The following is a 27,795-nucleotide window of genomic DNA, read 5'->3' as shown; positions in this document are numbered from 1 at the left end:
AAAGAAAGCATATCAAAAGTTCCTGTCAAATAAACAGCTTGTGCTCTTCGAGAATACAGAGACAAATGTAAGAAAGCTAAACAATGTGTAAAACTAGCTAAACAAAAGTCTTGGTATGACTTTGGTAAGAACATAGAAAATAAATATCAAGAAGGTGGCAAGATATTCTGGAAGTTATTGAAAAAGCTCAGAAATGGAGGAAAGAGTGCTGTAAAAGGCGACATGAAAACAAGAAAAAAAGATATCCTTGAAGTATGGAGTAATTACTTCGAAAAATTGCTAAATGAAACAAGCAGTGATGACAGCACAATGGTAAGAAACACTGACCAGGCATGCAGTCAGGAATACATATCCATACTTGAAGTAGAAAAAAGCGATCAACAGCCTGAAATGTGGAAAGGTAGCAGGAGTAGATGATAAAAATAGATATAAAAGTAGATATAAAAGTCTTACAGTGGCTGCGCTGCATAGTTCAGAAGGCCTGGACAGAGGGACGAATTCCAGATGATTGGAGTAGAGATCTCATAGTACCCATATATAATGGCTTTTTTCTACTTCAAGTATGGATATGTATTCTTAACTGCATGCCTGGTCAGTGTTTTTTTTTACCATTGTGCTGTCATCACTGCTTGTTTCATTTAGCAAGAGAAATAAAACTGAATGTGAAAATTACAAAGGTATTTCTCTACTGAGTGTTCCTGGTAAGATATATGCTACAATACTTGAGAAACGGTTGAGAAGGATTGTGGAGAAGCTTGGTGAAGAACAAGCTGGATTCAGGCCAAATAGAGGCTGTCAGAATCAGATTTTCACTTTACGACAGATAGCGGAGAAATCATGGGAATATAACAAAGAACTGTATTTAAGTTTTGTAGATCTGGAAAAGGCATATGACAAGGTGCCAAGAGAGAAGCTCTTTGAAACGCTACAGTTATATGGTGTCAATGGGACATTATATAAAGCAATACTTAGTCTTTATTTGAGTTGTAAGTCAGCAGTTAGAATTGAAGGAAGTACAGGAAGATGGTTTAATGTTAAATCTGGTGTGAGACAAGGATGTACATTATCCCCTCTGTTATTCATTATCTATATGGATCACAATATGAAGGAAAGTATTATTAAACATGATATCAAAATTGGAAATGTTAATCTCAGCTCTTTGCTTTATGCAGATGTTATACTTTTAAATAAATCCGTTACAAGTGTGCAAGATTCAATGACTAAATTGAATAACTGTTGTAACAGATATGGTATGAAGGTCAGCATTAAAAAGACAAAGACAATGAAAATAGGCAGAAACATTGAAAATATCAACTGCATTGTGAATGGAGAACCAATAGAACAAGTAAAAGATTTCAGCTACTTAGGCACGATTTTTAGTGAAGATGGCAAATTAAATATGGAAATAGACAACAGAATCAACAGAGCTGGTATGGTGGGAAGTCAACTGAATAAATTTATATGGAATAAGAGAGAAATTAGCCAAAACACTAAATTAGCTATATACAAGACAGTATTCAAGCAATTTTAACTTTTGGATCTGAGAGCTGGGTCAGAGGTAAAACACTTGACCAAAGACTAGAGACTGCAGAATATGAGAATCCTGAGAAAGATTAGGAGCATGAAAAGATGGCATTGATGGCAATATCACATTAAAAACGAGGATATTAGGAAAGAACTTGACATTATCAGCATCCAGGAATGCGTTAGCAGAACTAATCTGAGATAGTATAGTCACTTAAACAGAATGGGAGAGAAAAGATTAGCAAAACAAGTGTTCTCTGCCAGGTTGGCAGGATAAAGATCCAGAGGAAGACCAAGATTTAGGTGGATTGATACAGTAAAAAGTGCCTTAGAAGATAGAAATATTAGATCTGATAATGTTAGAGTCTTGACAGGTAACAGACTGATTTGGAGGAAAATTGTAGGTAGGAAGTTTGTAATGATGTCATTTTTCATGTAGTACTATCATATCCTGTACACCCCTTGAGGATATATATATCAGGAATTTGATGATATATAATTTTCTTCATCACTGATCTATCATTTTTATTAATATTAATTTATGGAATTATACATCTGTCTATACTTTCAAGCAGTGTAAACAAAAAATGTTCCATTATTTGAACTTGAAAACAATCAATTTCAAATTGGTTGACTATTTGTGAGGTCTCTGACTTAAGCGTTTGAACTGCATTAACAAATCTATATCTTGGTTTTCTTTTCAAGGCATTTTTGTTCAAATGCTTGTTCCGTTCTGTTCAGGTGTCCATATAATCTCAGATTAGCTCTGTTTACACGATTAATATTTAAGAATGTTACGGTCTTTTCCAGTGATGCCAGATATTAATGGCTAACTATTATTCGCAGATCCCCATGGAGTCAAAAGATTCAATTGGGAGGTCCCCCAATCATACACACAGCTCTTCATACCATACCTTAAATACATTCACATTATCTGCAGACACCACAATCTCAGGCAATGCATTCCAATCATTCACCACTCTCCATGCAAAAATCCTGCTGCTCACTCCTTTGCTTACACCTCATAGAGCATCTAAGAATGACCTCTTGTTCTCCACCTCTCTCCCAACATCGTATGAAAAACCTCAACATTATTAAAAACCCCTTACCAACTTATATGTCTCTATCATATCGCCCCCTCCCTCCTCCTATCCACTAGACTCTACAAATTGCATACTTGACATTCCAAAGGCCAAAACCACCTTAGTCAATCACTTCTGGACCCTTTCCAATACCTCTTCATTCATTTGAAAACCAGGTGACTAAATCTGTGCACAGTTGTCCATATGTAGCTTAATCAATGCATATACAATGGAACCAGACTCGCTTTACAAGTCAGTGTCCTCTGCATCATTGCCAGAATTCTTTGTGTTGTCCTCAATTTTAGAAACATGTCCTCTAAATTTTAGATCCCTATCCACCGTCACACCCAGATCTCTTATTTCTGCACCTCCTCCAATATATATATCCCCACTAGTGCATACTCTGCATCTTGTCTTTGTTTTCCAAATTTTAAAACATTACACTTTGCAACACTGAACTGGCAACCTTACTTCTGTGTACATTCACTCAGTTTATTCAAGTCCTCTTGTAAAGACACAAGATTTGCTCTATTTTTCGTAGATTTTCCCAACTAGCATCATCTGCAAACAACTGTATATCCCCCATTCAAACCTTCCTCAATATCATAAACCTACAAATTAAAATGCAATGGCCCTAAAACAGACCACTGAGGCACACTACTAGTGATTTTCCTCCTCAGTACATAACTTGCTAATACTTATCAGAGAGCAATCTTTAATCTAATATACAATCCCCATCTGTTCTAATTTAACTATCAACTTATCATGAGGCAATCTATCAAAGCTTTATAAAATCTAAAGTATACAACTGTGTATCCATATCCCATGCATCTGTCATCTTATTGTAATAAGTAAACAGATTACTAAGACTTTCCTTATGCAAATCTGTGCCGCCCATCAAAGATAATACCACCATTGTCAACCCAATTCTGGATTGTAGTTCTCACTAACCTCTCTAACACACACACACACACACACACACACACACACACACACACACACAGATTAGCCTATGATTTGAAGCTTGAGTTCTGACACCTCCTTATGAAGTGGCAAAATCTTCCTTCCTTTCACTCCTTTGGAACTTGACCCAATATAAGACTCATATTAAACAAGTATACTAAGTATGATGTCAACTCCCTGGCACATTCCCTCAAAATATGTGGTGATATATCAACTATGCTCAATTCCCCATATACCGCTTGTTCAGTCACTCAGTCTCTCCTCCCTACTTTCTGATGTTCTCAATATGATATCACATTCACAAGGATAAAATACTTTAATGAACTGCTCATTTACTATTGCAGCATTGATCTCCTTTACACCCAACTCCTCATTCCATGCATCAGCTGTAAGCTGGGCTATAGTTCCACATACATTCTTTCCTCACAGAAGTCTTCGCATGGCTGGCAACCACTCAGGGAATCACTTCATGGTCACTCTCATCAACTAGAGGAAGATTATCAAATCCAAGACCTTTGCACCTTGCGTACCCTCTCTTATATACTGCCTGAGGTAGCTGTCCATCAAAAACTGGATAAATTAACTGAAAAAGAGAGCCAAAAGGCTTCACTTCGGCAATGCAAAATTATTCAAATTAAGTGGATATTGAATTCAACATTATTTCATAGCTGAATATAGAGACTATAAAAGTTTCGGCAGATACAAGCGTATGCCAACCTTTCATGACAGGGCAACTCATACTAAGGTGGAGCAAACTCCGATCACTGTCCTTAGTATTTTCCCATAATGTAAAACACATCTCGTAGGAGATGTATGATGTTATACATTATGGGGGGAGGTCACTACCCAGACCGGTTTCGACCTTTTTTGAGGTCTCATCAGTGGGAGCTAGACCAAGAATACTCAGGATGAAGTGATGCAGAACTGGTACTTTATGATACGAGTTGCTAAAAAAGGTGTCACATTACTAAAGGCACCAAAAATTACTGAAAAAGAGAGCCAAAAGGCTTCACTTCTGCAATACTCTATATTCTGAGTCTCTATATTCAGCATGAAACTCTTGTAGTTTCTATATTCGGCTATGAAATAATGTTGGATTCAATATCCACTTAATTTAAATAATTTTGCATTGCCAAAGTGAAGCCTTTTGGCTCTCTTTTTCAGTAATTTTTGGTGCCTTTTGTAATGTGACACCTTTTATTTTAGTAACTCGTAAAGTACAAGTTCTGCATCACTTCATCCTGAGTATTCTTGGTCTAGCTCCCACTGATGAGACCTCCAAAAAGGTCGAAACAGGTCTGGGTAGTGACCCTCCCCCCATAATGTATAACATCATACATCTCCTAGAAGATGTGTTTTACATTATGAGAAAATACTAAAGGACAGTGATCGGAGTTTGCTCCACCTTTACTACGAGTTGCCCTGTCATGAAAAGTTGGCATACACTTGTATCCGCCAAAACTTTTACAGTCTCTATATTCGGCTATGAAATAATGTTGGATTCAATATTCACTTAATTCGAATGGATAAATTAATTTTCTTTAGTTCTAAGATGCTATCCTGTCATCACAATCTATACTGCCAAAATTAAAATCGCCCATAATCATTACCCTTTTCCTATTTGCTTATACATTTCATGGTCACTACCCTCCATATTACCAGGTCTATAGCAACATCACATTTCATTCAAATCGCCTATCTCACATCATACTGCCTCAAAACCACCCACTATTTCCCTCTTGCATCTCTGCACAAGCAAGATAGATTCCTTTTCTATCAACAGCATGCCATCTCTTTTCATTAAGCATTCCATTTTGGGTTTTATTTTTGTAGCAAGAAGATGTCTTAAGCTTGCACGGCAATAATTAAGATTTGCGGTGTGTATCGAAGGCTGATGCTTGCTCGTCTAGTCAAAGCTACCTTGGCTTGCTCGTAGGAGCTTACAGGTCCTCGCAGCAGCACTGCGATTTCATGTGCACGCATAGCTATTTCACATCATCTCACTCTGTTGCTTAAACACAGGCCATATGCAGTCAACGTAGCTCTAGCCAGTGAGCTTCTGCAGCCTTTACAAGTGTGCATGTTGCTTGGGAAAATTAAGTTACAACCAACTTTTTATGATGTTATTGATCAGTTCATAAAGAAGAACCGTAGGGTAGAATTTGTATTCACGTAGCTAAATTGAAAAAGATATAACATTTATTTTACAAATGATATTCTATCTGTATGATTAAATGTACATAAATTTCTAAACATATTATTTTAAATGGTCAGTACAGGTAACCAATAACGTGGTACTTATACAATGCGGTCTACAAATTGTAGTAACCCTTGTTCAACGTGGTACTTATACAACGTGGTTTTGAGAAAAAAACGGTCTAGAAATTGTAGTAACCCTTTATCTTTTCATATATTTTTCATTGCGTGACTTAAATGCACTCAAAATAAAATTCCTTTGGATGGAAATCTTATTAAACAAAAAACTCTCAAAGTTTATAAACATTTATAATGCAGACCAAGTGTTCAATGCTGATGAATCGGGGTTATATTGGAAAAATATGTCAAAACGCACCTATATTTCGAAAAATGAAAGATCAGCTCCTGGATTCAAAGTTTCCAAAGACAGAATTATTCTACTGTTTTGTAGTGATACATCAGGTGATTACATGGCAAAACTAATGTTTATTAACGGATCCTAAAATCCTCGTGCTATGAAAGATTAAAATATGCACTTATTTTTATTTTGCCTAAAAGATTTATGCATTACGAGCAATGAAGCTTAATTGCAATTTGTAAATCTTTATACTATATATTTGTGTCATAGTTGATGTTTTCTTAACTTACATGAATTACCTGAATTAAATAAAAATATATTTTTATAACGCGGCATTTCTATGGAACCTAACATCCTCATTATACGAGGGTTACCTGTAATTCATTATTCCGATAATCAGATTTCAATCACACCTCTCACTCCCTGAATGATAACAAGAGCAAGCATGAATTTCAAGACCAGCATTTGCCCCTGATGGAATGCATTACTTAACTGGATGGTGAGTGGATTTAATGAATGGTATGATTGATCGACTATCATCTAAGATGGCTCTCCTGCAATGAGTCTTGTTACTTCATGGAATTCCTGAATAATAATATTTCTCAGCTGGCTCCCAGTTAAGCAGCTGGAACTTTATGTAGAAAATGATAGTATTTAGTACAGACATCCTTTTCCAAAATGTTTGTCTGTCATTTCTCTGTACTTCTTTTGTATCCATTTGTTATTCTTGGATAAATAGTATAATATCAAATTAAAAAAAAACTGCATAGGGGAAAAAATGCATTAGAATGTTTTCATATGAGATGACTAACTCTTCAACAGTTATCTCACAGATGACTGAGGTCATCTAGCAGCATTCTTTATAATATACAAAGAGATAGAAAGTATAAAAATTATTTATTGCCTCATGATTAAATATCATAGGTGTTACTTTATTTAATGATGTCAGTGGTTAGTAAACTCATGTGTGTATCTCTAAGTCATCTCATGTAATAATTTACTATTTTTATAACATATTTTCTTATCTACAAAGTACTTAAACTGCACAAATGTTTTTGATTAAGTACTCTAAGAATAGTGTACAGCTGTTCTTTGCATGTCTACACACACACACACACACACACACTGAAGAATTTGATTTAATCTCGCAAGATGCAATCTGAAAGGTTCAAGAAATTATTGCTATGTGGCTGCTGTATGTTGTATGATATTGCAACATTAATTGTATGAAAATCATGTCTAAACCTCGCTGATGGTACAGATTTTTTTTTTAAATTTCTCTGAATGACTACTACAAAGTTCTAATTAGGCTGAATACTATCTTTCTTAAATACTTACAATGGAGACAGAGGAACTGGTACTGGCACAGCTTTAGAGTTCCTATACCATCCTTTTGCAAATCGCTTCAGGTTAGCTATATTAATATCAGAAAGGCCATAATTGTACATTTTACCTAGATGAAATCTAAAAGAAAAAAAAAATAGTGACTTCTAAATTTGTATTTTAAAAATATGTAATAAGAGAAAAATACCTGCAATGTTAATTTTTTTTTAAAATATTAAAAGCCATTTTTTATTATTTGTATATATAGATATGTAGGCAATTGTAATCTTATAACAGTTTACAATTATAGTAACTGTCTAACTATTGGTCATATTTGCCTCGACAACTAAGGTTATGAAGCAAATATATGTCTGTAATTCACATGTGTTCTCTTCTTAATTTGCAGGTTATACATCTTCTTTAACAGCTTAATGGAGCACTTAGGTCTAATGTTCTCATCATCAGATTTCCCCATCTACCTCAATCATTGGCTGTATCATGTTCAGGTCTTCCTGAGGGAATTTTCTTGTCAATTTTATTTGAGGCACTCATTTGATCAACTGATCATTATATCAACATATCATACAGAATGAAACCCCAACATTCCAGGGAGGGGTGAAACCCTGCTACTCCTGGATGAGTCCAACTTACTCTTAAATTGTATAATAGGTTTTAATCATCATCATCCAATTCCTGACATGCACCCTCAAGGGGTATACAGGATATGATAGTACTACATGAAAAATTTACACCATTACTAACTTCCTACAATTTAGCTCCAAATCAGTCTTACCTGCAAAGACTTCAATATTATCAGGTCTTATATTTCTGTCTTTTAAGGCACTTTTTACTGTATCAATCCACCTATATCTTGGTCTTCCTCTAGGTCTTTTTCCTGCTAACCTGGCAGAAAACATTTGTTTTGCTAATCTTTCCTCTCCCATTCTGCTTAAGTGACCATACCACCTGAGATTAGCTCTGCTAATGCATTCCTGGATGCTTTCCTAATATCCTTGTTTTTAATATGATATTGCCAGTGATGCCATCTGTTCATTCCCCTAATCTTTCTCAGGACTCTCATATCTGCAGTCCCTAGTCTTTGGTCAAGTGTTTCACTTCGAACCTAGCTCTCAGATCCATAAGTTAAAATTGGTTTGAATACTGTCTTGTATACAGCTAATTTAGTGTTTTGACTAATTTCTCTCTTATTCGATATAAATTTATTTAGTTGACTTACAACCATACTAGTTTTGTTGATTCTGTTGTCTATTTCCATATTTACTTTACCATTATTTTTGCAGCTATTATTACCTGTTTCGGTTTAGGAGTGTCTCTTATTTTAAATACATTAGCTTTTTACTCGAGAATTCTTAGGGTATTATAAGTATATTTTAAGGGTAAATATATGCAGACTAATAGAGGAAGAAATTTTGCACATACCTTGTTTGGATGTTAGGATGTCTTCATTCTCCATACTTCTGCTGTTAGGCTGTTAAAGGGGGCAGGATTAGGAAACATGGGGAGGGAGGCAAAGCGGGAAGATTAATTAGAAAACCCAAGTTTTTTTAAAATAATATATACATACATACATACATTATTATATTTAAGGGCACTTCTTTGGAGGAGAGTTTTATAGGAAACAGGAGAGGGAGAGAGCGTTAATGGGGTGCGAGTCGTTTCGCTTGTGCTATCGTCATAAAGTGTAGGGCTATGCCATAACAGCTTGGTGTAGCTGCTTTAGGGGAGCTTGTGTTATCGCTTACTGGTCAGAGTCGTGACCTAATTTTTATGTTGTGGAGCTTTCAAATCTCGGAAATTAGGTAGAGTCGGTGGACGTTAATTAAAGCAGATACACCAAGCCGTCATGACATAGCCCTACACTTATCCCGAAATGTTCCGATGACAATAGCACAATCGAAACGGCTAGCACCCAGTTAAAGCCCCACCCCCCACCCAGTTTCCCATAAACCTTCCCCCCCACCCCGTTTCCCATAAAACCTTTCCCCGAAGAAGCGCCCTTAAATATAATAATATATATATTATTATATTTAAGGAATATAATACCCCCCCCCCCACCGCCTTTAACAGCAGAAGTATGGAGAACGAAGACATCCTAACAAGGTATGTGCAAAATTTCTTCGTCTATTAGTCTGCATATATTTACCCTTAAAATATACTTATAATGCTATAAGAATTCTTGAGTAAAAAACCAATGTATTTAAAATAAGGGACACTCCTAAACGAAAATAGGCAAAAATCACTGTAAAAATAAAAGTTTTTAAGAGGAGTAACATGGGAATTTCCCAGAAATAATACCTATACCCTTAATTTACCATCTTCATTAAAAATTGTGCTTAAGTAGCTGAAATGTTTTACATGTTCTATAGGTTCTCCATTCACAATGCAGTTGATATTTTCAATGTTTTGGCCTATTTTCATTGTCTTTATCCTTTTAATGTTGACCTTCATACCATATCTATTACAACAGTTATTCAATTTAGTCAGGGAATCTTCAGACTTGTAGCAGATTTATTTAGACGTATAACATCATTTTTATAAAGCAAAGGGCTGACATTAACATCTCCAATTTTGATATCAGATTTAATACCCACTTTCCTTCATAATGTGATCCATATAGATAAAGAATAACTGCAGGAATAACGTACATCCTTGACTGACATCAGATTTAAAATCAAACCATTTTTCTGAAATTCCTTCCTTCAGTTTTAACCACCGACTTAAAACTCAAATAAAGACTAAGTATTGCTTGATATAATGCCCCACCGACACCATACAACTGTAGCGTTTTGAATAGCTTCTCTCTTGGCACCTTGTCATATGCCTTTTTCAGATCTACAAAACTTAAATACACATCTTTGTTACATTCCCAAGATTTCTCAACTATCTGTCGTAAAGTGAAAATCTCATCCTGGCCGCCTCTATTTGGTCTGAATCCAGCTTATTCTTCACAAATTCTCTTCCACAATCCTTCTCAACGTTTCTCAAGTATACTTGCATATATCTTACCAGGAACACTCAGTAGTGAAATACCATTGTAATTCTCATATTCAGTTTCATTCAATTTTTATATATGGTACTATGAGAGCTCAACTCCAATCAACTGGAATTCTTTATCCGGGCCTTCTGAACTATGCAGTGCAGCCACTAAGACTTTTATATCTCCATACTTCAGCATTTCTGGTCGAATATCATCTACTCCTGCCCTTTCCACATTTCAGGCTTTTGATGGCTTTTTTCTACTTCAAGTATGGATATGTATTCCTGACTGCATGCCTGGTCAGTGTTTTTTACCATTGCGCTGTCATCACTGCTTGTTTCATTTAGCAATTTTTCAAAGTAATTACTCCATACTTCGAGGATATCTTTTTCTCCTGTTTTCATGTCACCTTTATCATCTCTAATTACTTTTACAGCACTTTTTCCTCCATTTCCGAGCTTCTTCAACAACCTCCAGAATATCTCGCCACCTTCTTGATATTTATTTTCTATGTTCTTGCCAAAGTCCTCCCATGACTTTTGTTTAGCTTTCTTATATTTGTCTCTGTATTCTCTAAAAGCACAAGCTGACTTATTTGCCAGGAGCTTTTGATATGCTTTCTTCTTTTTCTTCACTGCGTCTTTATCTTCCTGTGTCCACCATGGAGTTCTGATTTTTCTATCCTTGCAGAACACCTCGCCACATGCCTCTCTGGCAGAATCAATCAATGTTTTCTTCAGAGTTTGCCACTGAATCTCCAAGGTTTGATTCCTGTTCTCAAACTCTTTCATTTTCTTTTCAATAATATTTCTGTATTTTAGTCTACAGTTCACATCTGAGAGCAGCTCAACTTTTATTTGCTTTAAAACTTTCTTACATGGTCTTCTTTTCAATATGAAATTCAATTTTATCCAGTTCAAAACTAGATGGTGATGACTTCCAATTTCAAATCCTCTGTACACTCTGGTGTCCTGCACCAGTGGGAAATCATCACTGTCAACAACAATAACATAGTCAGTGAGACTTTTCTTCTTATTATTATTATTACATAAGACCTCCAGGGAGTCTTAAGACTCATCGAAGGAGGGCATCTACTCTACAACTCTCCGTCTCTACCAACCACAACTACGTTTCATCATCTACACCATCAGCATCTTCTGCCGACCACCACCACTAGTATTTTTACAGACAATCACAAACATCCATGCACATGGCAGGATTCGAACATGCAGCCTTTTGACTGGAGAGTGGATAGCTAACCACTCGGCTAAACCAGGTCGCCCAAAAAATTCGTCACGGACTGGAATCGAACCCAGGTCTTTCCGACCAAAGGGCTTCGTCTATACCAGCTGACTTACAGAGGCTCAAAAAAAAAAAAAATTGCTATCAGAACATGAGATCAGCTTGCTCACCTGGAAATGAAAAAAATCAAATAAAGATTCCTCTCGTCATGACGAGAATCGAACTTAGGCCTTTTCCAATCGAAGGGCACAAGATACCACCGTTCTACCAGTTGCACTACAGAGGTGCAGTTGCTTATTCCTTGCGTCTTCTCTCCATGTGAATTTGTCGCAGTTTTATGTTGGAACATGGTGGTAGTAATAACCAGTCCATGTCCTGAGCAGAAATCCAACAGGTATTTGCCATTATTATTAGCTTTGCTCTTTTCTCTAAATTTTACCAAATTTTTGTATATGTCTCACAGTCATTTCCTACTCTGCTATTTAGATCCTGAACAAGGACCAACTTTTCCTTTTTCATTGTGTCAGTTGCTTTTTCTAAAGCATAAAAAAATTCCTCCACTTCTACCTTAGTAGAACCTTCTGTGGGACCATAGGCACAAATAAGTCTCATTGTTCAGTTCCCCATTCTCATATTTGCCCACATCACTCTACTTGAGACTGTCTGCCATTCAAGAAGATTAGCCTCGTATTTTGTGTTGAATATTATGGCTACTCCTTTTCCTTGATTATCATTTCCTGAATATAACATTTTGTATTTATTGCTCAGAAAGATCGCCAGTTTTTGTCTTTTTTGTTTCAGTCACCCCAATTATGTCGATCTGGTATAGTTCACCCACCGTTTGTAGAGCTCTCCTTGGCATTTTGCCCAGAATAGTTGATTCATGCTGAAGGGGAGAAAGAAATGTACGAATTTGTCGCCAACATTCCTTCTTGTCTGTCGCTGTACTAGTACTAGCTTGATTTTTGTTGTCGCTTTTTTGCATTATTTTTTTATTATTAATTTGTATGATGGATCCAGTACAGTCAACAAGTTCTGTTGTTAAATGTTTCAGTAGCTCTTACAAAAGAATATTGAATAATGTGCCGACGTTCTGCGAAAAAATAATCTTCTCCTTGTTCCCCTTTCTCAAGTCATAAAACGTGCAAGTGCAATTGCGGGCGTATTAGGGTCGAATGTTAAAAGAATTCGTAGGGAATCAAAAGGTGAAGTTAAGCAAAATTTAAATCTCCTAAAAAAAAAAAAAAAAAAAATGCCAGCGTAAATAAAACCATCGAAAGTGTAGCTTTGAATGATTTTGATGTAGACGTTATAAGAAGAACTATTCATGAATTTTATGTGGTCGAGACGAGTGGCAACTGTTCCGAAATTGATTCCTGTGCTTAAAGAAAAAATTAATTTTCCTTGGAAAAGAGAAACTTTAAGGAAAATACTTCATGAAATCGGAATTTTTTTAAAAAGTCCCAGAATAAAAGGAAACTTATCATGGAGCGAAGTGATATTGTTTTTATCTAGAGTGCAGTATTTGAGAGCAATAAGACGTTTCAGGGAGGAGAAAAGACCGATTGTATATCTAGATGAAACTTGGATTGATAGTAATTTAACTTATGGAAAATGTTGGCAGTCTAAAGAAGAATGTGGAGTGCTACAAATTGGAAATGCCTCACGGCGCATAACAATTTTGTGTGCGAGTGGAAAAATGGTTTTTTTACTGAATTCGAACTTACTATACAAAGCCAATTACCATAGGCAAATGAATTCTACGATCTCCGAAAAGTGGGCAGAAGAAAAACTGATTCCAAACCTTCCTAAAAATGCTGTTGTTATAATTGATAATGCTTCATATCACTCTATTCGATTAAACAAAGTTCCAAATTGGTCTAATAAGAAGCAAGTTCTTATGGATTGGCTCTCTGCAAATAACATTTCTCATTCCCCAGATATGCGAAAAATTGAATTGCTTAATTTGGTCAAAAGAAACTCACCCACAACTAAACTATTTAAATTCGACATGATGCTCAAAGAGCATGGATTTCTAGCTTTGAGGCTACTACCATATCATTGCGATATTAATGCTATTGAGTATGTTTGGGCAGAAGTGAAAAGTTTCATTCGCCATCACGATGTAACTGGAGATATTGACATGTCGAAACATTTTAAGCTTTCAGAACAGGCGATTGAAAGTATTACAGTTCAAAACTGGGGAAAATATTGAATTCATGTCACCTCATTGGAAAATAGGTATTGGGACAGAGACGGAATTATCGAAGAATTATACGAACCTTTGGTGATTAGTTTAAGTGAAAGTGATGGCGATTCGGACACCGATTCAGATGACTATAAAGATTAAAAGGATTTGATAACAGTATTTTTTTTCCAACCTTTTTTTGCATGGGTTTGTTAAAAGAGTCGCAACAAGTCATAAATAATTAATCGGTTTAGGACATTAAAGTGTCTCAGTTCTCTCAACTGTAAGTTTAGAATATCTAAGTTCATTTGAAAAAATTTCTGTTTTTCTGTATAATTACTTTTATTTTATTGAAAACTTTCTTAAAAATAAACTTAGTTAAATTTTTGTTTTATGCTATACCTTTTTTAATTTTGTTAATACTCTACATACATTTTTCCAACTGTTATACAAGCAAAATAGTTACACTTTAAAAACTACAATGTTCGTAAAAGAAAAGCTAAATTTTCCGACCTGTAATAATAAACAAACACATCCCAGAAGATAGATTGATTATCCTATTATCGGAATGGATTCTCCTTTTTCTGACATCCGCAGAAGTGTCGAGGGACCTCTAATCGGTGGGCGAACTATACTTATCTAATTCTTCAGATAGCTCCATTTCTTTGCCATTCCGGCTTCTTATGTTGATAGTACTGATCTTTAACTCTGATGTTGAATTGGGTTGTGTTTAAGGATTTGTTCCAGTTGCCGACTTTTCGCTGTTCGCCCTGGTTCCCTGACGAAAACTACGGGGGCCTTGTTTAACCGGGCAACCAATAAGAATACAATTTGGTTGGCTAAATCCCAAATTATCCAGGTAGATACCCAACAGGGTGCACCACAAGAAGGCGAGGATTGGACATTAGGTCAGAAGCCCTGGTCAGTTCTCTGCATTCCTTTCCAGGCTATGTGGAGGTCTCCTCTTTAGTAACCATAGTATTCAACACAAAATATGAGGCTAATCTTCTTGAATGGCAGGTAGTCTCAAGTAGAGTGATGTGGGCAACTATCAGAATGGGGAATTGGACAATGAGACTTATTTGTGCCTATGGTCTCACAGAAAGTTCTACTAAGGTAGAAATGGAGGAATTTTTTTATGCTTTAGAGAAAGCAACTGACACAATGAAAAATTAGTCCTTGTTGGGGAACTAAATAGCAGAGGAGGAAATGATTGTCAGACATACAAAAATATATTAGGAAAATTTGGAGAAAAGAGCAAAGCTAATAATGGCAAATATTTGTTGGATTTCTGCTCAGGACATGGATGGGTTATTACTAACACCATGTTCCAGCATAAAAATGTGCACAAATTCACATGGAGAGAAAAGGCAAGGAATAAGAAAAGTCTCAATGACTATGTTATTGTTGATAGTGATGTTTTCTCCCTTGTGCAGGACACCACAGTATACAGAGGATTTGAAATTGGAAGTGATCAATATTTAGTCTTGAGCAGAATAAAAATTGAATTTCATATTGAAAAGAATAACATGTAAGAAAGTTTTAAAGCGAATAAAAGTTGAGCAGCTCTCAGATGTGAACTGTAGACTAAAGTATACAAACATTATTGAAAAAAAAATGAAAGAGTTTGAGAACAGGAATCAAACCTTGGGGATTCCAGTGGTAAGCACTGAAGAAAACCCTGATTGATTCAGCCAGGAGGCATGTGGTGAGGTTGTCTGCAAGGATAGAAAAATCAGAACTCCATGGTGTACACAGGAAGTTAAAGGGGCAGTGAAGGAAAAGAAGAAAGCATATCAAAAGTTTCTGACAAATAAGTCAGCTTGTGCTCTTAGAGAATACAGAGACAAATGCAAGAATGCTAAACACTGTGTAAAACTAGCTAAACAAAAGTCATGGGAGGACTTTGGCAAGAACATAGAAAATAAATATCAAGAAGGTGATAAGATATTCTGGAGGTTGTTGAAGAAGCTCAGAAATGGAAGAAAGAGTGCTGTAAAAGGAATTAGAGATGATAAAGGTGACATGAAAATGGGAGAAAAAGATATCCATTAAGTATGGAGCAATTACTTCGAAAAATTGCTAAATGAAACAAGCAGTGATGACAGCACAATAGTAAAAAACACTGACCAGGCATACAATCAGGAATACATATCCATACTTGAAGTAGAAAAAAGCCATCAAAAGCCTGAAATGTGGAAAGGTAGCAGGTGTATATGATATTCGACCAGAAATGCTGAAGCATGGTGGTCTAAAAGTCTTACAGTGGCTGCACTGCATAGTTCAGAAGTCCTGGACAGAGGGACAAATTCCCAATGATTGGAGTTGAGCTCTCATAGTACCCATATATAAAAAGGGAAATAAAACTGAATGTGAGAATTACAGAGGTATTTCTCTACCGAGTGTTCCTGGCAAGATTTATGCAAGTATACTTGAGAAACGATTGAGAAGAATTGCAGAAGAAAAGCTTGGTGAAGAACAAGCTGGATTCAGGCCAAATAGAGGCTGTCAGGATCAAATCTTCACTTTACGACAAATAGCTGAGAAAGCATGGAATATAACAAAGACCTGTATTTAAGTTTTGTAGATCTGAAAAAGGCATATGATAAGGTGCCAAGAGATAAGCTATTCAATAAGCTACAGTTATATAGTGTCAATGGGGAATTATATCAAGTAATACTTAGTCTTTATTTGAGTTGTAAGTCAGCAGTTAGAATTGAAGGAAGTACAGGAAGACAGTTTAATGTTAAATCTGGTGTGAGACAAGGATGTACATTATTCCCTCTGTTATTCATTATCAATATGGATCACATTATGAAAGACAGTGATATTAAACATGATATCAGAATTGGAGACGTTAATGTCAGCTCTTTGCTTTATGCGGACGATGTTATGCTTCTAAATAAATCCGCTACAAGTTTGCAAGATTCCCTGACTAAATCGAATAACTGTTGTAATAGTTATGGTATGAAGGTCAGCAATAAAAGGATAAAGACAATGAAAATAGGTAGAATCGTTGAAAATGTCAACTGCATTGGGAACGGAGAACCTGTGGAACAAGTAAAACATTTCAGCTACTTAGGCACGATTTTTAGTGAAGATGGTAAATTCAATATAGAAATAGACAACAGAATCAACAAAGCTGGTATGGTTGGAAGTCAATTGAATAAATTCATATGGAATAAGAGAGAAATTATATAGAACACTAAATTATCAATATACAAGACAGTGTTCAAACCAGTTTTAACTTATGGATATGAGAGCTGGGTCAGAAGTAAAACACTTGACCAAAGACTAGTGACCGCAGATATGAGAGTCCTGAGAAAGATTACTGGTGTGAACAGATTGCATCAATGGCAATATCATATTAAAAACGATGATATTAAAAAACTTTCATAAATTGATAAAAACTTGACATTGTCAACATCCAGGAATGCGTTAGCAGAGCTAATCTCAGGTGGTATGGTCACTTAAACAGAATGGGTGAGGAAAGATTAGCCAAACAAGTGTTCTCTGCTAAGTGTTGTATTTCACAATACAACAGAGATAATTGGTTAACTAGATGTGAAATACAGTCTAGACTTTTTTTGTTGGCCTTGTTTATTATTCCCGAAAGAGAAATGCATTTGGAATAAGCATGAACATTCTGATCTTAATCATTTAGCCGCAGCAGTACAAAAACACGAGTGCTCCTAATCAGATGTTCAACCATATTTAAATCTTAAGATATTTGGAAAATTGATAAAGTATTCAAAGTTATCCTACAATTAATTGCAATGGACCAATTAAGATGAGTGCTTATGCTCTATGCCCTCTCGAAACTTTCATAAATTGATAAAAATTGAATCATATGGTCAAATTGATGTGAATTATGTAGCATGGGTTGCACATAAGCAACATGACAGCACACCCAACCAAAATGGGAATGTGAAGTCTGTGTAGCTCAGTGAAAGTAGTTTTTATACTACTCATTGCTAAACTGCCTGAAGATAGACATAAGTTCAAGTCTAGTTGCCAACTAGAGGAACTTTATCTAAGTCTTTTTTTCTAATGGTTCCTGAGTTAGACGATCTCTGGCACTTGCAAGTGGATTTTTTCTCCCCCAAACTTGGGTTTTTTATCCTATAAACTCAAGAAAATCGACCATAGAAGCCACACTATTTCAGACATTAAAAAATCATGTTAGGGATCATGAGATGGCTGCACTTGTTGAGCATTCTCTTCACTGTGGGCTGCTTAAATCAGCAAAGGCCTTGGGCCAGCTATCTCCAATTAGCTACCAGTGGAGATTGAACTGCCCACTGAGTCTCCAAAAGTTAGATAGGACTAACATGGCTTTGCTTACTCCCTATACAGGAATAAAAGGCATTAGCTGATTTTTCTTTTCTTTAATATATATAATTACAGGGTGGCCATAATTAAAGAGGAGGTGTTCAGTGTCCTGTAGCAAAAAATGTATTGGACAAAATTCAACTGAATAAAAAACGGACGTTTTTTTATCTTCTGCAAAATTCTGTCTCCAGGGAACATCATTTAGCACTGTAAGTGCATTTTTTTGGGATTAATGTAATCCACCATTATAAGAATCATCTTTGTTTCAAACTACCTGCAAGGGCATTTGAAATTATATATGATGTTTCTAAGAAGTGCATTCTGTGAATGACATTTTCTACAGTGGAATGCAACAGATCTGCATTGATTTACCTCACATGCTGTGTTATTCTGTCTTTCAAAGTCGCAAAATCAGGAACATGTCCTTCATAGACCAAGTGTTTCAGATGGCTCCCCCAGCCAAAAGCCACAGTAGTTGAAATCAGGTGAACGAGGTGGCAGTGCTGTGGGAAATGCATGACTAATCACTCAGTGTTCTGTGAAGTATTTTTGTAACATACTGTACTGGCAATCCAACATGAGGTGGTGGTGATGCTCCATCCTGCATGAATATGGTAGAGTCAAGGCATCTTTGCTGCTGCACAACTGCAGCAGCAAAGAGAGAGATGCTGTGCAACAACTAAGTTGCACAGCATCTCTCAATACCTAACAGCAACGATGGTACAAGTCACTGGTCCTGTAAGGTGAAGTTCTTTGAAAAAGTACAGAACGATAATAAATGATGCAGTGAAACCATAAAGCACTGACTTTCAGTGAGTGTAAGCGGGTCTGATGGAACACGAGGATTATTTGCAGCCCAAATGCAGCAAATGTGTGAATTAATACCATCATTCACATAAAAATGTGCCTTGTCACTCCATAAGATCTTCCATGGCTATGCATCAAACCCCCCCCTCCATTCGAGCTAAGAACATCAGGGCAAACTGCAGTTGAGTTTCCACATTACCATGAAGCAAAGCTTGAGTATGGGAGATCTTGAAGGGGAAAAATCTCAGTATTTGATGCAGGATTTTCTGCACAATTGAGTACTGCATGTCCAGTTGCCTTAATATTGCCCGAGCACTGCTTGCTTCTTGTGCATTCATTCCGTTTTCCACAATGGGTTGCAACTTCGTCAACTTGTTGAGGAATAATCTGTTTACTCCCTACTCCTGGCTTCTGCTAAAGATCTGCTATTTTCAAATCATAAAATAATTTTTCTAAGATTTGTTAGTGGTATTGGACCTTTTTTCCTATCCTTCAAACACTGGAATTCTCAAAACACAGCATTAGCATTAAAATGTTGTTGATAGTAAAGCTTGACTAGCAATATATGTTCTGGTGAGGTGAGATCCATAGCACTTCAGTCTTATCAGATTGATGCGAATCCATTTCGGTCTTCCTTATCTCCACCAACTCGTCAGTAGAAACAGTGAGATCATGCAAATATCATGAGTTTATAGCACCAGATGTCCCCTGGTGTCAGAATTTTGTACTGGAAAAACTTTTATTAGGATTATATTCAAGTGTATATAATAAACAACTAAGTTATACCAACTAGTTTCACCAACTAAGTCTGTTGGCATCTTCAGGGTACATAACTGATGTAAGGCACTAAAAAGTAAAAAACTGTTACAAACAGTTTAGTGAAACTAGTTGGTATAACTTAGTTGTTTATTATATACACTTGATCAATATAATCCCAATAAAAGTTTTTCCAGAGCTTTTTGGTCAAGAAAATTAAAACGTTTTTTAACAAGAATTTTGTACTATTTTTTACCTTCTGTAAATTAAAAAAAAAAAAAATAGAGTTCCAGAGTGTATTTACACCAAGTTTGGTTGAATTTCATCCAATGCATTTCGCTACATAATTAAAGAGGAGGTTCTGAATACCTCCTCTTTAATTATGGTCACCCTGTGTGTGTATGTTTTTCCTCTCCCCCTTCACATAGTCCAGAAACCCTGCTCTACAGACCAAATCTAGAACCTTTTCAAGCCACTCCAGGCCTCCAATAAGCACAGATGGTGGTCTCACACAAGACAATGAAATTCATCTCCAACCTAAAAACAATCGCAAGGCTGAGTGGATATGCTAACCACTCAGCCAACCAGACTGCAGTTTGGTATTAAACATAATCTGGTGGAAAAATATTTTTGATATATATGTCATTCACAAATGTTTTCAGTAAAGAAACTTTACAGCTACCTCAAGATCTTTTTTTTTTTCCCCCTTCTGGATCTACTGTCATCTTGTTAATACTTTTAAATACTTTTTTTTTTTTTTTTTCAATTTAAGGAGAACAAACTCAAGGTCTTGCTATGGGCACCTCCTTATCCCGAGTTCTGACTAAGTATTATTTATCAAATCCTTTGAAAAGAAAGTCATAGAAAAATACCATTAAAAATTTAAATTTTCATTGTCTGGCTAGGTTCAAACAAAAAACTGAGGACTACAAAAACTATCTTGACAGCCTATATCCTAATATAATGTTTACTCTATGTCATCTTTCCTTTATTTTCTCTTAAAAGTCTGAGGACAAAAGACTCACTTATTCAACATACAGAAAATCCACTACCACTGGTAGACTCCATTCACCACCACTTCTTACAGAAGATAGGAATAATCAAAACTACTATGGGACAGAGCCTATAATATCTCCAGCAACGCAGAAAAATAAATAAATGAATGAATAAAAAATAAAGAACTTTGTTACCTCCTATACTCTTTCCTTTAATGTATATGGATACAAGATGACTGACAAGATTTTACAAATATCACACCAAGACATAAAAACAAGGTTTCAAAAACACAGTCATCCTCCTTTACATCCATGTCATTACATAATAGTGGCCTTCACCCCACTATACAACATCTCCAGATTCTTACAACCTCTGAAATCTCATCTTTCCACTCAAAAAAACTGAGGAGATCTACAAGATTCACTCTTCATGAAGCATTTATATTTAGTTCTGAAAGATATTCTGAAGCAATCTATATTAGAACCATTTTAGAGATGTCAAAATGAAAAGCACATAAATCTGGTTTAGCTTTTCACACAGCCAGTGAAGACCATCCAGTACTTCAGCAAAAAACTTACATTGATCATAACTGTTTTGTCAGGAAAGTTAAGAAGACTTCCAAAATGCTACATGCCTCTACTAAGTGCAAAAAGAATCAGGGTGTCATTCTGCATCAAATCTGGTCTTCGTTCATCAAAAATCTTACATTTACAGACAGCTCTGACACGCATTACATTGTAGAATGCACTTTCACATACCTTGTTAGAGTTATGAGTACCTGGTCAGTTTGGCAGATACAGTAAGAAACTTAACAGTATAGGATTGAATTGCTGTATACATATAGTAAACTAATTGCTCACACATTTTCATCAAAAAATACATGAAGAATAAAACAGCAGAAAGTACAAAATGTTCTTTAATTTTGTATATTCATATAGTCTAACAAAGAATACTGTACAATGAACTGGTTGAGACAAAATGCAAATTCTTCATTTAACAAAAGACCAACTTGAAATATATGCAAATAGCAATGGCAACTGCTGAAAAAACAATCTTATCATCCATAAAGTGATTAATGTATTATTATTCAGATTTCATTAAGTTGAACCCAGCACTTTTAACCTGGATTCAACTGAATGTAATCTGCATAACAGTAAATCAGTTATTTGACTGATGATATGAATTTATTATATTAACAAGTGAAGAAATGACCTAATTGTTGAGTTTAAAAATACTCACAATGTTACTGTTGGACACTTTTTAATGTTGAACCTAACATACAATTCTGGTGATGATTCTTTTGTAACAATGGCAACATTTATCTTATTCTTCAATCTGGAAGAAAAATAAAATGCGATTCAGCTTTTAGTGAGATGTATATGTTTAGTACAATAACAACAATAAGAAGAAGAATGGTTAAGGCATAATTAATTTAATACCGAGACCATTATTGAGGTCTCAATGAAACCTCAATAAAGGTCTGGATAGTGATACTCCCATAATGCTTAGCATTATACGCATCCAAAAGCACTGCTTTGCATTGCAGTGCTTTAGATTTTGGGATACTAGAGCAATTGATGTGAAGTCATCAGCCTCTGTACACATGAAGCCTGGTCATGAAGATACTTCAGAAAGTTTGCTTACTTACACTTGGGTAAAAGAATTAAACAATATAATTCTTGGCAAATATAATTTAATTTTTTAATTAACATTTACAAACTTTTTTTAAAATCTAGTTTAGGCTACAAATATTGGAAGTTTTTTCCGCTTGGTTAGACTATAATAAATTTAGTTTAATCCTTTATCCAAGTGTAAGCAAACAAAGTTCGCGCCTGAAGTATCTTCAGGCCTGAGGTAACTCGTGGTAATGGTGGACCAAGCTCTCATCACTCCTTGTTTTAGTATCTCTCATAATGCAAAAGCACATCTCCTTGCAGACATGTATAATGCTATGCATTAAGGGAAGGGCCACTACTCAGACAGGTTCCGACCTTTATTGAATGTTCAAGTACAGGTCAAAATCCAAAATCTCAGTGCTGTTCCCCTCAGCAACAAGCTCACCTTGCCACTGAGAAGAACTCTCAGCATTGGCTCTACCCCATGGCAGGCTCACCTCACCACTGAGCAGAGCCACTCATTTGCTCATATGTCATCTGAGGGATAACAACAGCAGCCGTACCTCAGTTAACTTCATGGGCTACAGCATTGCTATTAATTATTCCCTTCCCACCCAGGACCTGGGTGACAGCAACAGCTGAGCCTCAGTTAAAACTTCATGGGCTACAGCATTGCCATTCATCACCCAAGCTTCCAACTGGTTTCGATCTTTATTGAGGTCTCATCAGTGGGAGCCAGACCCAGGAGGTGGTGATACCAAGGTGGAAGCAATGGAGAAGTCATATTTACCTATACAAGTTGCCAAAAGGTGTCTCACCTTAAATTACTCTGGATTTAGAGAAAGATGATGGAAGTTATTATTATTATTATTATTATTAGACACCTCCAGGGAGTCCAAAGACTCATCAAGGGAGGGCACCTGCTCTACAACTCTATCTCCGTCACTCAATCCACTAACTGACCGCAACTACACCAACGGCATCTGCCACCGCCCACCACCACTAGTATTTCCAAGGACAATCGCAAACATCCATACCCACAGCGGGATTCGAACCCGCAGCCTTTTGGCTGGAGAGCGGATACGCTAACCACTCGGCCAGTTTTTTCATGGGCTACAGCACTGCCATTCATCACCCAAGCTTCCAACTGGTTTCGATCTTTATTGAGGTCTCGTCAGTGGGAGCCAGACCCAGAGATGGTGATACCAAGGTGGAAGCAATGGAGAAGTCATTTACCTATACGAGTTGCCAAAAGGTGTCTGACCTTATTAAATTACTCTGGATTTAGAGAAAGATGTTGGAAGTCACCTGATTAGACTATAATAAATTTAGTTTAATCCTTTATCCAAGTGTAAGCAAACAAAGTTCACACCTGAAGTATCTTCAGGCCTGAGGTAACTTGTGGTAAAGGTGGACCAAGCTCTCATCACTCCCAACATCTTTCTCTAAATCGAGAGCAATTTAATAATAAGATGAGACACCTTTTGGCAACTTGTATAGGTGAATATGACTTCTCCATTGCTTCCATGATCGGAGCAGCTGCCCATAAACCAAACATTTCTCCTGTGAATGCTAAGAGCCACCTGCAGTGGTGTAAAGAGTGACACCACTGGACAGTGGACAACTGTAAATGTGTGATTTGGAGTGATGAATCACGCTTTACCATGTGGCAGTCTGATGGGAGGGTCTGGGTGTGGTGAATGCCTGAAGAATGATTCCTGCACGCGAATATATAGTGCCAACAAGTTAAGGTGGTTATCAGTGAAATTTCGAGAAGGTGGATTTACAGTGTGGGGGTGTTTTTCATGGAATGGACTTGGCCCTCTCGTAACACTACACGGAAATCTAAATACAGAAGGGTACAAGTACATTTTGACCTGTTGCATATTGTCTATGGCAGAAGATCAATTTGGTGATGACTATTGTCTGTATCAGCATGACAATGCTACCTGCCATAAAGCAAGGTCTGCGAGGGAACTGTTGCGTTCGTATATCTCTGATATTGATATATCGAGGCAATTTATTTACAGGGTGTTCGGGATAAATTTGACATATTTATAATTAATTATATTTTTCCGTAAGTTACATGCATTAACACACACTTCTCTTCATTTAAAAGTTTGGACCCTTCTTCATTCATATACAAGATGTCAGAAAGGATGGATAGCTGGAACCCACCTGAATCATGGAAGAGAATAACTTTTATCATGATGATTCGTGCCCGCCATCAAAATAAGGATATTACGACTGCTGCCCAATGCTCCCTGAATACAGTAAAAACAATCGGGCATGAACTAGAGACTTGCAATGGTGACTACGAGGATGTAGCAAGAAGAAAGATCCCTAGCAGACGATCTGATTGCGTTCGTACAGCAGAATTCCTCGCAAATCTGCAGGAACAGGTGTTGAAGAACCCTGGCATTGGAATTCGGGCTTTGTTCGTGGAGTTGCTAACTGTAGTCAAGCCCTGGATAACAAGGGTAGCCAATGGTAGGCCGTATGTATGGCAGCAGGATTCGGCCCCTTGCCACACCTCTGGGAAAAGTCAAAAATGGTTGTCTGAAAATTTCTACGACTTCACCAGTCCAAATGTTTGGCCTACAAACTCCCCAGACCTTAACCCCATGGATTATTTTGTATGGGGCGCAGTTGAAAAAGACACCAATCGCACTTCCAGTAATACAAAAGCCCAGTTAATAGATAAAATTAAAACAGTTTTTGCGGCCCTTCCCAGGGAGACTGTAGCATCAGCTTGTTCGAGGTTCCGAAGCAGAATTGAAGCTGTGATCGATGCTAATGGTGGTTATTTTGAGTAAATCTTGTTGATAGTATTGTAATTAACTCTGCCTGTAATGTTTTTTTGTCAATTCATTAAATTTAATAGATACAAAGAAGATTTTCTTTTTCCTTACGAAACTGTCAAATTTATCCCGAACACCCTGTAACTTCATCCTTTCCTACTTCAGCCGCTATATCAAATTCTATCGTATGTAACTCTTTGTTAAGTAGGTTGCGCCACTGTTATGTGATCTTCATTAATATTAATCTTATGTCTCACTTCTCTTATACCTTTTCTTACGTAATTTAACCTTTTAAGGGCCATGAGAAATTACCTGTTCCCTGAATTCCATGAGTTATCCTGGTCACTCAGGCAAAATTTTTTTTTTTTTTTTTTTTTTTTTTTTATCTGCACCAGCCTGGGCCTTAAGGTTAGAGATAAACTCAGCCTTTAGGGTAATCATAGAATATCAGGTGCCACTAATAATGTTAATTGAATTCTTAGGAGCCTTGGGTTCTCTAGCTTATTTTAATTTATTTGCAGTCGTGCCCTACTACTTTCAACTGGGGTATTCCCGCACGCACGCACGATCACAGGTTCGAAGTTTTATGAAGGGTCAGTCATCATGATCAGAAACACATAAGGAATCAGAATATTTATTAAACTCATTATATAATGCCATACAAGTTAAGGTGGTTATCAAATCTAATTTTTAAACTTCTTCCATTCATTCACTCTCTCACTCTTAAAACCATTATGCATTAACTTCAAAATGTTAGCAAATTCAATAACTCAACATATAATACATTCTTAATTACAGCTCAATTGGACATTAAGGCATTTTAGCACATTTTATAATCTCTCTCGGATTAATTACGACAGAATCTCTATTTTACTGAAAGTTCTTAAAGTTCATTTCAAAAGCATAGTCATTTACATAAATCTTAGTTCTTCACTCTTTCTTCCATTTTTACAAATTTTAGGTTGCATTCTCTTAACACTGTTAGTCAATTCTCAAAAGGGGCTAGAACAAGTGAGAGTACTCATCTATTCTTTATCGGTTTTCTTCCGTCCTTCCTTCTTTGTTTTGATTCTGGTTGTCTCGATCTTATCGCCACGTGGGTTACATGTGCTCGCCTGAGCTGGACGCTGTCTCTCTGTTAAGATTTTAAGTCTATGACCTTCTCATTATGGCCCACGGTTGATCTTGCCGAAATCTGCTGCGGTGTCATGCCGGATCCTATCGTAAGTCAGCCCTCAAAAATGAGAGCTGAACTGCGAAGAACTCTTGGAGCACACGAAGAGAAATGCAGGAACAAGAAAAAAATGGGGGGGATTTACTTCCGTGTCGGGGGTTTCATTCGCTCCCCTAGAGTGCCACCTTTCCGAGTTTGAATTTCTCTTATCTCACCCATTGGTCTCAGGCTGGGTGACTTCACCGATCAACATGTGGGACTTGTTTCCGGGAACGTATGCGTCATGATGTCTTCTTAGATGTGATGCCCGTGGGTGCTTACGCTGCTCTTATAGTATTAGGGAAATTTTGCCCTATGTTGCTGAATAAAACTCATTCTTTCATTTATAATATTTCACTAATGATTTCTCTCATATCTACCCCTTTTTCTGACTTACATTCATGCTAAACATATAGATACATTAATTTAAATTCACATAATTCACAGTTTATCATACAAGATGTTGTCAAAAAAAAAAAAAAAACAGTTACACTGCGCTAAAAGATAAGCATGCATATATATTTTTTGTTAATTGTTAGATTCTGGAATGGTGAGATCATGTAAAATTTGAAGTCTCCTATTTCAGATCTAACAGAATGGTTTATGAACAATAATGTTCCAGAAATGGACTGGCTAGCCCAGAACACTATAGAACACCTTTGGGATGAATTAGAACGCTGACTTTGCTCCAGACCACAACGACCCACATCACGCCCGGCTTTAGCTACACCTCTTCGGGAGGAATGGGCTGCTATTCCAGATGTTTTGACACCTAATAGAAAGTCTCCCCAGCAGAGTTAGAGCTGTCAGAGAATCAAAGGGTGGACCCACCACATAATGCCCACTACTGGAAAGAGTGTCACAGGGAAAGTCTGATTACAGTTTCAAGTAGGTGTCTGGATACTTTTGATCAGATAGTGTATTTTGCTAGAAAACATTAGGATACATACAAAATATACTATTAAAACAGCATATTTTTCTGTTTCCAATTCCATAATTAAATTCTGAATGTTTAAGTTTTAAAGTGATTACGAAATATACATTTCTTGCAAATATGAAATTAAAAATAAGAGAAGGACTGAGAAGTAACAATCTCAATTTTTTAATGTTTCACACTTCTAAATTACAAATTTTAAAAATAAGATAACTTATAACACAAATGAATGAAAATTATTGAAATGAAGATACCTTGTAGCCACACCTTCAATTGTTGCCCGCAGAGCCAATTCTTTTCCACAAAAAGAAGAATTACAACTAAAAATAAAGAACAAATATTGTCATAACATAAATTAAACTACAGATTTTGTTTAAGTATATAAGTAATATTAAGCAAAAATATAATAAATCTAGTGGGAACTCCAAACAAATAGGTTCTTGTTCAGGTTTATCACAACACTGTT

At 36.4% G+C, this 27,795-nt stretch overlaps 1 protein-coding gene across 2 annotated transcripts in view; it reads right to left on the bottom strand.

Annotated features, from left to right (window-relative positions):
* Nucleotides 1–27,795, bottom strand: part of LOC150093639 (thioredoxin domain-containing protein) — a 115,022-nt gene that overhangs the window by 36,717 nt on the left and 50,510 nt on the right. For both annotated transcript variants that reach the window (XM_090412834.1, XM_090412833.1), the window contains exons 4-6: nt 27,584–27,649; nt 22,005–22,100; nt 7,462–7,587 (exon numbers count right to left, since the gene is read on the bottom strand). In XM_090412834.1, coding sequence (XP_090268960.1) covers nt 7,462–7,587; nt 22,005–22,100; nt 27,584–27,649 — 288 coding nt within the window. The remainder of the gene's footprint in view (nt 1–7,461; nt 7,588–22,004; nt 22,101–27,583; nt 27,650–27,795) is intronic.

The sequence above is a fragment of the Typopeltis vanoorti genome, chromosome 23 (genome assembly GCF_054136105.1).
Source record: "Typopeltis vanoorti isolate ZY-2024b chromosome 23, IOZ_Tvanoo_1.0, whole genome shotgun sequence".
NCBI classification, from domain to species: Eukaryota; Metazoa; Arthropoda; class Arachnida; order Uropygi; family Thelyphonidae; genus Typopeltis; species Typopeltis vanoorti.
Note: the sequence above shows the minus strand (reverse complement) of the source record. Positions and strands in the feature narration are given on the sequence as shown.